Here is a 15000-nt window from a genome sequence, read left to right on the forward strand (position 1 = left end):
TAACAAGGCCTTTGCTGTCTGTTTTATTTTTATTTTAAGAAACTTTTTGAAGTTTTCCTTCGGCCATGCTTTAAGAATTTCCAATCCTTTTTTTAGGTAGTGTAGTGAATCACGATGACCACAAGCTCATGGGATGCTATAATACAATTTTAAACTTCCACTCGCTGGTATATTTTTTTAACTGATTTTTATTAAGCTGTCATTTTCTATTCTCTTATTTTTCAAAACGTTCTCCCACGGTATGGAAGGTTTCTATAATCCGTTAGACCATTTTATGTAGTAAAGGAGATTATTAACCATAATGCACGGCCAAGTAAAGTTAGGGAAGATTCTTCTGTTGATGGTATTTTAAATTTCCTTCATCTTGACCTAACTTTATGATTTTTCACTTTTCGCTCTTAGAAAAACGATAAAAAAAAAAAAAGTCCAGGCGCTGCATTGCTCTTTTCTAACAACAGTAGTAAGAACTTAAACGGTACATAGCTCTCAACACTGGAGGTATGTATTGGACGTTTTACAACAGTAGAACAATCTTCGTAACTGTGTTATAACTAATGAATTCTAAGGTTATGACGGTGTATAATTTCAGTTTCAGGTGATATGCGCCACTGACTTCACATTATTTCTCTCTCTCTCTCTCTCTCTCTCTCTCTCTCTCTCTCTCTCTCTCTCTCTCTCTCTCTCTCTCTCTCGACGAGTGTTTATTTGAAAAGATTTTCCTTTACAAATATTTTTTCTAACCTTGTTAAATATTCTTTTTTTACGGGTATTGATATAATCTATTTCCCAATATTTTTATTTCTCTAATTACTCCTTTGGCGTTCGCTTTCCTGTAAGCTTATTTAGCAAGTTAATGGTCATTTTAGCCTGTTGTTTTCATTTTATGTTCATGTTCTTTATATATATATATATATATATATATATATATATATATATATATATATATATATATATATATATATATATATATATATATATATATATATATATATATATATATATATATATATATATATATATATATATATATATTGTTTATTTTGATATATTCTGAGGCCCACATGATCGTTGGAAGAATGAAACTGGATTTCTTTTGTCAGCTGCTTTAGGAGCCAACACCTGGCGCTCAAAATATAAGCAATAAATGTAATGAATAGACTGATTTACCTTGATATCACTGCTAAGTAAACAGAGAAGTGGAGGTCGCCGTTGTAAAAAATCAGTCATTGACTTTAAATTGAATTTATTTACAAACTGAGTAATCAGGAAACTATTATGAAATGGTTGACTGAGCAGCAAGCAAGGCACATACAATGTACAATAAAAGCAAGACAATGTGTAGCAAATAACTGAATCTGTAAGGGCTACAGCCATGAAATAGTTTGACATGCAAATGAAAATTATTGCTGTGAGACTGGTTGAATGATTTTGGGTAGTTAGCGCAACGTGATTTCAAAGGGGGAACAGTGTCCAGAGCCCCTGAACCACTGAATATTAGAAGATTCTTGCACGTGGCAAGATGGCAGTTAAACGTCTAAGGCTATATGGTTCAGAAGGACAGGGGCAGACCACTCAGAGCCAGATAACAGGATTCTGGAAGAGAATTCCAGGTTAGCATTCAGATCTAATGATTCTCTCTCCCATGAAATTACTTATGCATGATGGAAGAATTTATCAGTTAGATTTAATTAGCACATGGTAACATTAAGGTAGAATGCTCTAATTATGATCACTGAACTAATTTAATTTGAGCTTGGAACAAGTCGTGAGGGCAAGTGTGTGTGCTAGGCTGTGGAACAAAGGGGCTTTGTTTAGGAGAATGAAAAGTTGGAAATACTGAAAATGGAGAGAAATTCACGAGAAGAGAAAGATTACTGGCGGTCAGTTGCTACTTCAGACGTACCTTATAGCATCTGTGCATGGAGCTCACTCGCAAATTACGAATTTCGGCCGCAGAAGTCTTGACACCTTTCCAGTGTAAAGACAGCAGGACCGCACTAACTGAGCAGAGCTTCGGTCCTGCCACAAGAGTGTGTGTATCCAGTCAGGGCGTGAAGTGTCTCCCATTCGGTTTCAAGCATGGGGCCCCAGTATATCAGTCAATCTGAAAAGCAATTTCAGCCAGAAAAAGGTTGAATGGAAATAGATCTTATGGCTAAGGCTACTAAGGTCAGCATAGCAGCCCAATTACTCTCCTGGCCAGTCCTTCTGTTCCTAACGTCTTTCTCCCCACCAAAAAATCGTACGATGCTGGGGCTAAGAGGTCTGCATGGTCCCCCAAAATCAGGCGATATGGGGGTAGGCCTACATAGGTTTACCCCCCTTAGTAAAGTCTTCTCCAGCCGCCATTAAATTTGATTTCCTAGCTAACAAACTGGAAGGACTAATTTTCTAAATACGTGAGAACATATATATTTGAATGTAAATGAATTTCAGGAAAAGCTTCATAGAATTTTCAATAGAATAATAGCAGGCTTGGCAGAATTGAAGCAATTTTTCTAATAAGATATTTGTATAAATCACCGTCGGATTGCATGTCCCCGGAAACAAACATGGAAACACATACGCATGAAAGTAATCTCTATACACGACAGAGTACCAAGCATCCACATCACCAGTGAACAAGGCTTTGAAGTAGTAATGCATATAAATTTCATGATGAACCACTGTTTTCGTCTAGCTAGTAACGAGGCATTTGTTGTTATAGGTGTTTGAAAAGTGTACCGTGGCTAATGATGCAAATGAATGTTAGCAAGGCAATATATTCCTCCATTTCTAAAACATTTCTGTTAGTCATCGAAACTCATTAGACCCTTTAGAAGATTATTCTAATTTTAATATATCATAGTTCATGAAAAATATTAACTTCAAGCACATTTTTTTGAATTTAAGATAAAATATTAGTATGGTTATATAAATATCCCAAAAAACTAAAAAAAAAAAAAAAACGAGAAAGTAGGATTGGGCAACAGTTGAACCCCTGTTATTATCATTGTATAGGCATTATAACAATGCTTGAATTTATAGGAGTATGTTTCAATCCTCATTCTGTTGTGGATAGAATTTTGTATCAGAATTAGCTGAGGTAAGTGATAGCTCATTAGGTATCAAAGGGCACTTCTATTTTTAACATGATTCACACTCATTCATGTGTTACTGAACATATATATTGGCCAACGTACTTAGCCGAATAACACATACCCATCCGTTCCAACACAAAGATAGATAGAAACAGACATATATATATATATATATATATATATATATATATATATATATATATATATATATATATATATATATATATATATATATATATATATATATATATATATATATATATATATATATATATATATAACTCAGTGTAATATGAATATAAAAGGCCGGGTAGGTGAGAGTTCGAGACGTGAGATGTTTTTATGTTTTTAGAAGGTGTTGTAGTGGCTTTGTTTGTGTGTGTATTTAGTCTGTAACACCCATGAAACATCCGTTGATTACATTTGAATGTTGCAACAATATATTTCTGAGCACTTCCTTCCGTGCCCTGTTTACTGGTAAAATATGGACAGATGAAATGTTACAGGATATATATACAAAACAGGTGTGGCATTAAGTCTCCGATGGTATGCAGGTGGCCGTTGCCAAGAAGGAGGGAAAATAAACAATTCCCTTGTGGTTTTTGGCCTCATTAACCCCTCGATTTCATCTGCTTTCCAATGTCCTCCTGACAAGTTCATAATGTTGGTTTGATTGATGATAGCAGATTCCAGCATCTTTTGAAAACCAGCTCTGCCCCACTTCAACTTATGGAATGGCCTCTATCCCTGATATGTAGGAAAATCTCTGAACTCTCCGAAGCATACCGTACTGATCTTTTGTGCTCTGTTAATCTTTGCGAGAGGGACCTGCCAGTCTCTCCCATGTAAATCTCATTACAATGGCTGCACAGAATCTTGTAAACTCCGGCTTCCTCCCCTTTTTTATTTACGTATACTTTAATGAGCGAGCTCCCGATTGATTTGGGATCATGGAAGATAAAAACGATTGTTAGACCTGAGTTGTTCTGTGGCTTTTTAGATGTTTTCGTCGTACGGAAGCTTTATTTTGTTGTTAAAATCTATTTGTCTGTTGTGAGTGGGACCTTTGTAGTATATTTTATTCGCTTTGTTAATAGCCTTCTCGATAATGTGTGGTGGGTAGAGCAGTTGCGTTAGGTGTTGGCGGATCGTGTTGAATTCTTTATCTAGGTACCCATTTGAACATATTCTAAGCCCCCTGAGGAATAAGTTGCACCCTACCATGATCTCTACGGAGACATCGTGGTAGCTTAAGAAATGAATAAAAGAAACAGCGAAAGTGGGTTTCCCATATACTGTGAAGGCATATCTGTTCTGTTCTCTTATGATTAGTACATCTAGGAACGGCAATTTTCCTTCCTTTTCTCATTCTGTTTTGAGTTTTATGGTCGGAACTAGCGAATTCAGTCTATTAAAAAATTCATTAAAGTCTCCCCAGCTATTGTCCCAGAAAGTAAAAGTATCATCTACGTATCTAAGCCAGATCATATTAAGGGGTTTGATAGACGACAAAACTTCTGTTTCGCAATCTTCCATGTACAAGTTTGCTAGAAGGGGACCTCCCATGCTACAGCCAAATTTTTGTTTGTAAAAATTACTGTTGAAAGAAAACACGTTCTTAGTTACACAGAGGTTGATAAGTTTTAAAGTTTTATCTATGCCAAGAGGAAAATGGTCTTCATATGGTTGTAACTTCCTCTCTAAAAAAGACAACATGTCGGCGATCGGGACTTTAGTAAATAATGACTCGACGTCTAGGCTGAGCAATTTGATGTTATTTGAGGGGATGTTTAAACTATTAAATTTTTGTATAAAATCCTCTGCATGTTTGACGTGGGAGGATGAGAAGGTTCCTAGAAAGGGTGATAACAGGTCTGCGAGCCATTTTGATAATTTACACATGAAAGAGCCCCTGCTAGATATTATGGGGCATAAAGGAATCCCATCTTTATATGTTTTCGGGAGGCCGTAAAAATAGGGGAGAGAGGGGTTGATTACCTTGAATGTCTCTAGTAGTTCTGTGTCCTTCTTATTGACCCCTATGGTTCTGACTGATTTGTTAAATTTGGCAGCAATATTTGTTGTGGGATCTTTCGTTAATTTGTCATAGGTCTCCGCATCGTTTAGAAGTTCTTGAACTTTATTGATGTGTGTCTCCTTGTCTAAGAGAACTATTTTCCCGTCTTTGTCAGATTTTGTGATGATGATATCCCCCCTTTTCCTTAAACTAACTAACGCATTTTGGAATCTTTTTGGGAGCTCTAAGACATTTAGCAAAATGCCTTTGAGGCATGCATCTTTTTCGTCATAATTGTTTTTTTGCAAAATGTTTATCAAATGCAACTAGGAAATTAAGATTACTCTCGGGACCTGGTTTTAGAGCGAATGAAACCCCAAGATTTAAAATGGTCTGTTCTTCTGCAGTGAGGGGATGGTTAGAGAGGTTCATTACTGTAAGATTATTCCATATGAAGTAGAAGTGAAATGCTGGACAATGTGGTCTTTATCGATTTTCATGAGTGTAACAATCAAAGATTGATTAAAATTTTTCTGGGTATCATTTCTTTCTTTAAGCATTTGTGCATTGAAGGAAACGGTAAATGAGACTATTGTATAACTTCCTTCTGAGTTGCCGAGTTTTCAGTTGTCTTGCATGGGCATTCCGATAATAAATATGATGATAATGCAATCGAGAGAGAGAGAGAGAGAGAGAGAGAGAGAGAGAGAGAGAGAGAGAGAGAGAGAGAGAGAGAGAGAGAGAGAGAGAGAGAGATTCCAAGACTAGCGGTTCATCACAGCGCATTCTCATTATTTTGATATCGATATAAGGCCTCCTTATTACTAGTTCGAATGAAGCTATCACAGAAATGCAGCTAAATATAACCTAAGTTGTAAAACGGGGATTTCAACGTTTCAAAATTCTTACACGCGAATTTTACACATTATTTAATTTAATAAGCAAATTTACTATTTTAATAAAGAGATATTGCACCACAAAGCAGTATAGGGATTCTGAAAAATTCACCTTTCCTCGAAGTTCCTTCGAAGATCAATTTATTTCAAAACAGAGAAAATACTCACGAAGTCTACTATTCCAGTTTATCATTGTATATCATCATTCATCATACTTTGCGCGGACTCAAACTTTTCGCGACTGATTTATCATTTTACCGATTTATTTCAAAGGCAAGTGCACGAGATCGGTAACTAATTTGTCCTTTTCCTCCTGGCAGCATGAAATCATCGTGTCTGGCGCAGGCGGAGGTCAGGTGGGCCACGCAATCGTCAGAGTGTCAGTGACGGACGTCAACGATAATGCGCCTTCCTTTGTCAGCCCCGATCCTCACGTCACTATTATTGAGGAGGATGATCGCCATTTGCCTTCCACTCTTCTGAAGGTATGAATTCCACAAACAAACGCACACACACACACACATATATATATATATATATATATATATATATATATATATATATATATATATATATATATATATATATATATATATATATATATATATATATATATAAAAATTACTGATTTTACATTTAAATAATTCAATTCTGATTCTAGATATAATTTTTTATAGGTTTTACATATCCTTAGTCGTTTATTAGAATGTTTCTCACAGAATTTTTCAATGCTTCTGTTATGTGCCATTCTTGTTATTGTATGCGTAGCCAAAATGTTTTCATTTCGCATATACTTATTTGTTCTGCGGAATAATAATAATAATAATAATAATAATAATAATAATAATAATAATAATAATAATAATAATAATAATAATAATAATAATAATTGTATTAAAGAAGGTCTTTCCCTAATTTTACAAATAATAAAAATAATAATAATAATAATAATAATAATAATAATAATAATAATAATAAATAATAATAATAATAATTTTCTTGGCAAAAAGGTCGAAGCTGAGGACCCAGACGAGTCGGACAGGTCTAACCTGCGTTATTCAGTGAAAGGTGATGGGGTGGATGGCTTTGTACCGAGTGAGGCATATTTTACCATCGACTCCAGAACCGGTGATCTAATTCAGCTTCGGGTATGAATAAACATGGTTATTCAGGGATGCTCAATTTGTATCTGAAATAATAAACATCTTATTCTTGGTAACATATTCTTAACGTGGCTTGCAAATTCTCCTTGAAAAATAAATTCTTCATTTTTTCCAGGCGCTGGATCGTGACCCCCCCAATGGAAAGAGAATATGGAGATTGCGAGTGCAGGTGAGAGATGGCCAAAGCCATCACAAAAGGCACGCGGGACACAACCCTCAAGAGAGCACAATTCACAGATCTGGAAACAGAGATGAATTCTGGAAATTTGAAATGGATTACCAAAATGATGAACACGCCTACTGGAATGCTGGAATAGATAAAGAGGACCAGAAAATAAATGAATATATTTCTGATCCGTATATTACCAGATTAAATGGTTCCCTTAGGAATAGATCTGACTATGCTGGACGAGAAAGAACGTATCTAATAGAACCTCATATTCCGTGGAATAAAAAACATCAAACGAAAAAGCGCGCCAGAATTTCTAAGGGATTCATGAAAATTAAGAAAAGGCCGTTTAACGAACGTGGCTTTGACGATCTCAGCGTAGAGGCAAGTGTCCCTTCTTCTAAGCAAAATTTCTTTGATGATTATAGACACCACAGTAGCAATAGCCAAATAGAAACTTTAAATCTAAAGAGAGCTGACGTGACAGATAGAACTATGTTCCACTCACAATTGGTCAACATGGAAAGATTTGGAAAAGCAAGCAACAAGAAGTTGACAAACAGAGAGTCCAACAGGCTTGGGAGGCATAGAAGAATAGGCAGAGAAAGTCATATCGATAAAAGTACTAGAGTAGAGACGTATAGTCATATCCCAAAAGTAAATTCTTCATTGAATAATGATATTCTTGGTGTTACAAACGAACACCACGAGAGTATTGCTCAGAGCAAAGAAAAGAGCCAAAGAGGACCTTCTTTGAGGGAGAAGAATCTAAGACATGAAACACTGTTCCAGCCAAAAATGCCGGAAGTTAGTGCTATCCCCGATTGCCAAATAAACATTCATCATTCCTCAGATGAGAGAAGGAGACAGGGACTGAGGCTCCCGAAATGCAAGATCTCGAAAGCAGATGGGACAGGTCAAGAATATGTCCTTCAAACCAGGGAGACCGAGATGGAATACGATAAGGCAGGGGCTTTACCGAATGAAAACACTGACATTTCGGAAATCCCAACGGAAATTACTTATAAAAGAGAAAATTCTCCAGAAGGCCTGTTTCCTTCTGATAGCACTAATTTGGAGCCTTCTAAAAGGGACGAATTCCTTAGTCGGAAAAGAATTGAATTTAAAGAAGAAATTTCACAATATGCGAAATATGAATCAAGAGATGTGCATAAAGTATTCTCTGGGAGACGTAATCCACCAAATTCAGAACCAAGCTTACGTAGCCTTTTCGGCAAGAAATTTGTAATAAATTTTGACGGCAACAAGAACAGTCTTTCGAGCACAAAATACGTCAGAAAATTAGGGGTAGACGTCAAACCTACAGGTGCTAAAACTGACCAGGGTAGGAAAAAAATTAATAGAGTAACATCACAGATGGAGAAGAGTGAGTCTGAAAAAGCATATGATCAGGTTCGGCCATCTGACGTGCATTTTTCTACACCAGAAACGGAATTATTAAAAGGAAAGTTTTCTTATGGAAGTTTCAGAGAAGGTGGAGATTTTCAGAATTTTAAATTGGACAGTGCAATCTCCTCGCCGAAATATTTTCAAGGAAGAGGAAGTTCAAGGGGAAACCCAAAATCTTCGTCTCTTTCTAAAGAGACCAGCGTAACCCACTTTGCCACTGCAGGACGAGCGAGGAAATTCACAAAGTTTCCAGGGTCTGAAAAGAATGACCAAAGTTTCCACAAAGAATGGGACTCGACAGAACCTTCACAATTAAGTATACCCCAACAGGCGTTTATAAATAGAGATCTCTATCTTGTCCCCTCATCTTCTACCTATTTTTCTCAGTCCTTACCTTCCTCTTCTTTACGGGTAGGAAAATCTGTACATAAAGACAATGAAGTTTTCCCCTTCACTGAAGATGTAGAACGAGACACCAGCATTGATGATGTTTCTAAAAATGAAGTTCATGCTGATGACAATGTAGAACCAAGTAATACCTCTGTATTCGAGATCGCTTCGAGTGACGAGAAAACCAGTAAGCTGTCCATCGAGTTTGCCACTTATGGAAATTCTAAAACTAACTCCGAAATTCCTTATGAATTGAGTGACTCCGCCGAGAGGAAATATTCACGAGCGACTCGAAATGCAGATAAAAAACAGACCAACGCAGTCAGTATCATTATGGAGGACAACCAGTGCTCCGAACAATTCGCCACTTCCAGACTGAGTACAAATCAAATTATCGCCGAAAGAGACGACGCGGTGCACACGGTGGAAATGGCGGTGACAATAATAGTGAAAGATATAAACGACAATGCTCCAGTGTTCCCAAATATCACCATGTTCGGAGAGATACAGGAGAATGGCCCAGCTGGTAAGTGAACACACACACTGCCATTATTGTACATTCCATTACTGCATGCTGTTTGGATTATCTTAGTCTTTCAGGAGCAGACGATTCAACCTTTGGCTTAGTTTTCGCAAAACGAATAAGGGATTCAGGCGAAATGGTGGAATGCAAAGGAAGTATACTTTTCCTTTAGCTTTTAGTGTGTACATGTACATATTTACACAGGCGTAACGTACTAACATGAACTCTCAGCATATAATTTACTAAAAATCACAAATATGCACGTGATCTGATTGACAGCTGAAGCCACAGGAAAAGTTTGAAGAGAAACAAGAGTGCCATTGCTTTCTTGGAATTATATGAAAGTGCTTGCCACTCTCGTTATTTTTTAAACTTTCCTGTGACTTCAGCTGAAATCATCAGCATCTAATCATATAGCATCTATCTATCTATCTATCTATCTATATATATATATATATATATATATATATATATATATATATATATATATATATATATATATATATACATATATGTGTGTGTTAAAGTGAATGTTCGTATGTTTGTGCTCTATAGAAATCTGAACCGCATGACAGACCCATACAAAATTTGGCACACAGCCTCTCTGTGACCCAAGTAAGGTTATAAATAAAAATCAAACCCATACCCCCGTGACAGACATCAAACACAGACAAATTGAATGAAATTTTTGTTTTTACCTATTCTGTCAGGTTTTCCTTCAGATGCTTTATGGGTTAATGGTAATTTTTCGCATGAGCACTCCAGGTTTTCTTCCCAGTGTTGTCAGACGTATGAATAACCAGCAACAATAAATCCCCTATAACATCAACTTTTTATCAGAATTTACGTGAATTTTGATCATAATTTATGATAATTATTAATATGATTGATAATTACCTCAATAAAATCAACATTGAAAAGCTATATATCTATAAGCAGAGATCTGCTTTCTGTAGTAATCGAAGCCAAGCGCGTCTTCCCCATCCATGCATGCATAGTAGCTGCTGGCTAGCCCTGACAAGACATACGGTGTTTTCATTTCTTTATTTGTTCAAATGCAAATTTCCTTATTACTTTCGTTATAAAGTCGGTCTAAATAAGATTTAGAATTTATTATTGTGTAGTTTGGCAACAACTCTTCCTCCACCTCCATCAACTTCAATGCCATCATCACCACACACATCAACACTTTCAGCCTCAAGCAACCACCTCCACCAAACTCTCTCTCTCTCTCTCTCTCTCTCTCTCTCTCTCTCTCTCTCTCTCTCTTTTCCAAAGCCATCACTCAAACAATCTGGAGCTAAATGTGTTTGTGAGGTTTTTAACTATTGCAATCAAATTCATGCTTGAAATCTCTCTCTCTCTCTCTCTCTCTCTCTCTCTCTCTCATTTATAAATTCCCTTTATGAATGGGGCTAAACATCAAGTCATATTAGAAAAAGACCAAGAATATTTGCCACTCCAAGTCAATCATTTCTCTCTCTCTCTCTCTCTCTCTTCTCTCTCTCTCTCTCTCTCTCTCTCTCTCTCTCTCTCTCTATCTCTCTCTCTATATATATATATATATATATATATATATATATATATATATATATATATATATATATATATATATATATATATATCTCTTGAATTCATTGTTTAAATAAACATCATATATATATATATATATATATATAAACATCATATATATATATATATATATATATATATATATATATATATATATATCTATATTCATTGTTTAAATAAATATATATATATATATATATATATATATATATATATGTATGTATATATGAAGCTAAAAAGGGCCATAAAAAACTATTTGAACGTTACAACCATATATTTCGGCCACTTCCTTCTGTGTCCCTGTTCACTGGTAAAATATGGACAGATGAAATGTTACAAGGGTATATATACAAAGCTTATATAGGTGTGGCATTAAGTCTCTGATGGTATGCAGGTGACCGTTTCCTAAGAAGACGGGGAATAAACAATTCCCTAGTGGTTTTCGGCCTCATTAACTCCCATTTGGCGACGATTTTGGTGGTTGTGTTCCCTGGAACACCTTCTTTAGAAGCGGTCTGAGGATTAAAGCGTCGATGTCATCCGATTTCCAATGTCCTCCTGACAAGTTCATATTGTTGGTTTGATTGATGATAGCTGATTCCAGCATCTTTCTTTTGTACGGACAGCTACTTTTGAAAGCCAGTTCTGCCCCACTCCAGTTTATGGAATGGCCTGTATCTCTGATATGTAGGAAAATCCCCGAACTCTCCGAAGCATACCGTACTGATCTTTTGTGCTCTGTTATTCTTTGCGAGAGCGATCTACCTGTCTCCCCCATGTAAACGTCGTTACAATTGCTGCACGGTATCTTGTAAACTCCGGCTTCTTCCCCTTTGTTATTTAAGTATACGTTAATGAGCGAGCTCCCGATGGATTTGGGATAATGGAAAATCCCCGAACAACTCAGGAAACGGTCACCTGCATACCATCGGAGACTTAATGCCACACCTATATATGCTTTGTATATATATCGTTGTAACATTTCATCTGTCCATATTTTACTAGTGAAGAGGAGCACAGAAGGAAGTGGCCGAAATATATGGTTGCAACGTTCAAATAGTGTTTTATGGGCCTTTTTATCTTCATATTATACTGTAGTGTTACAGTAAAAGACATTCATTACAGTACACATACACACACACACACACACACACACACACACACACACACACACACACACACATATATATATATATATATATATATATATATATATATATATATATATATATATATATATATATATATATATATATATATATATATATATATATATATATATATATATATATGTATGTATATATTTATAGATATGATATACATTTTTATTCAGAAACTTTAAAAATTATACAATTACCTTATGTATCACTGTAACTACTCATTTAAAAACCTTCACAAAGGGCACCTTTCTTTTCCTTTCATAGTAGATTGCTATCCATCTGGCTGGATTCTAATATCTATTTTGAAAAGGGATTCCAAGACCTGTAACAAAAATCCGTGAAAGGTTTGGGATAGTTATGTTTTAAGAGAAAAATCACAGCTGGCCATCAGAGGGAAAAACCAATCCTTTTTTTTTCGGACTCAATACCTCATTTCTTTCTTTCCATTTAAAACAAATATGAAATATGATGAAATCTCCCTACACAATACAAATATATCGAAAATCGGATAGTCAAATTGTATTAATGTGTCACTTAATGTGTCGCTAGTGTGAGAATAAGTCAGTAAATGTTCATATATTCAGATGCTTTAGGACGTGATATCGTTATAATTTTAGAACATAATCCCTATATCCTTGATCGAGCTGAAAACATCCTGTATTTCAATTAAGCTTATTTAAGAGTGAGATCACCTTTGCTGAATGCAACTTAATGCTGAATTCTTTCTAGTGATAGCTTCGAAACTGAAATTAATCTGCTTAATACCCTACATTGAACATAACTTAATATTTGTAATATTTGAATTCCTATCATTTTTGTCAGAAGTTGCACCATCAAATATATTTTTGTGGGGGTTAACATTATTGAAAACTTTCCTAATTATATTCATCACATTCAGCCATAAACTCTCAAATCAACATTTTCATCTAACATTTCTTGTATGTGGGCTGTATAATATACCTCTGTTACAGGTAATTTTTTTTTTTCATAATACTTAGCACGGATCAAATAGGTCGTCCCGTTCATATTTATTCGACAATATTCAGCTGAAAGGAAATATCTAGATTCCGAGGCGAATATAAAGTGTAAAACTTTGTGGCAAGGAAAAACGCATCAATGCTATTCTTGTAATTGATCAAGAGGTTATGTTATTGCTTTTCGTCATAGTTACTGAATCATGTCCAGTTATTTGAAAACGTTTGATCAAAATCGAACTTTCCCTTTTTCTCTGCAAGAGCTCTCGGTAGCCCAGGTCTCTGCTTGGGATGCAGATGATGCCACAGAGGGAACCAACGCTCGCATCACTTATTTCATCGAGAAGAACGTCATCCACGATAAGACTGGCGACGCTATATTCAATGTCGAGCCTCATACTGGACTGATCACTACCGCCCTCTGTTGCCTGGACCGAGAGACTACACCCGAATATTATATTCAGGTAGTGGCTTCAGATGGCGGAGGCCTTAAAGGTAAGCATACTTATGATCGTTTTTATGCTGTTAATCATTAGATGTTATCAGAGGGACTTAGTTGCCTTATTACTCAGTTTTTTTAGTGTGCTTCTTTTTAGAGAGTAAATTTTATAAAATAAAAAAAATAACTTCGTTCGTACACTTACCGGAAGAGATTTGCAATTTTCTTTCCAGCAATAATCCAAAGAAAATAAACGTTTGGATTATTTGAAATGCATAGAGCCATAATATCCAAAATCCATGTACCAGATATTTCGCCCCTTAGCTGAAAGGATGTAGCAATGGATTGCTACGCAGGTTAGGAAATCTTCATCAATGCTTCTCATTCGTGGGACTTTGGTTGAGTAATTCCTTGTACTAATTCCATATATGGGGGAAGTCTTGCTAGTATTAATTGTAAGATGTCGAGGAGTTCCATAACAGTTTTATGGGGGAGAGAAATAGTTAAACCTTTTATCATGACCATCCTAAGTAACATTATAAGATGTGTGTAAAACTGCCTTACCATCCCATTCGTTTTTAATCGTTTCAATATAACAATGCTCGCACAGATAGGATTTTAAATAAGAATGTATTATATATCAAGGTGAAAATGTTTTGAGGCAACGATTCTCTGGAATGAATGGAAACAGACTTTAAATTCCGAATTTCGTAAGTGTGATTATGCAGAGATATTTAGTTCTGTTAAGACGAAAATAGGTTTTATTCAGGTCATATTCTCCAGCTTAATAATAGATTAGATTAAATGCATATGAAAGTAACGTAAATGCTATTATTCACTGATTTGACTTTTTCAGTTTCTGAAATCGATATTTGTTATATATATATATATATATATATATATATATATATATATATATATATATATATATATATATATATATATATATATATATATATATATATATATATATATATATATATATATATATATATATATATATATATATATATATATACATATATATATGCGTGTGTGTGTTTTTTTAATTCATCCCTCCAACTTCTTTTACAGTATTAAATACATTTTCCTTGGAGATATGCCGGCACTATCGATCTTTTAAAGGATTTTTTGGCCAGGAAACCAACAATTTTTGGCAGAGTAACCTAGTTAAGAGTGGATGTATTCACATAGTAACTGGCTTTTG

The 15000-nt window shown here is 35.2% G+C and overlaps 1 protein-coding gene across 1 annotated transcript in view; it reads left to right on the top strand.

The window, feature by feature from the left end:
• Positions 1 to 15000, top strand: part of LOC136851867 (putative neural-cadherin 2) — a 236162-nt gene that overhangs the window by 97157 nt on the left and 124005 nt on the right. The window contains 4 exon segments of the mRNA XM_067126180.1: positions 6314 to 6478; positions 7004 to 7141; positions 7272 to 9651; positions 13616 to 13849. Coding sequence (XP_066982281.1) covers positions 6314 to 6478; positions 7004 to 7141; positions 7272 to 9651; positions 13616 to 13849 — 2917 coding nt within the window.

Source organism: Macrobrachium rosenbergii, chromosome 24 (genome assembly GCF_040412425.1).
Source record: "Macrobrachium rosenbergii isolate ZJJX-2024 chromosome 24, ASM4041242v1, whole genome shotgun sequence".
NCBI classification, from domain to species: domain Eukaryota; kingdom Metazoa; phylum Arthropoda; class Malacostraca; order Decapoda; family Palaemonidae; genus Macrobrachium; species Macrobrachium rosenbergii.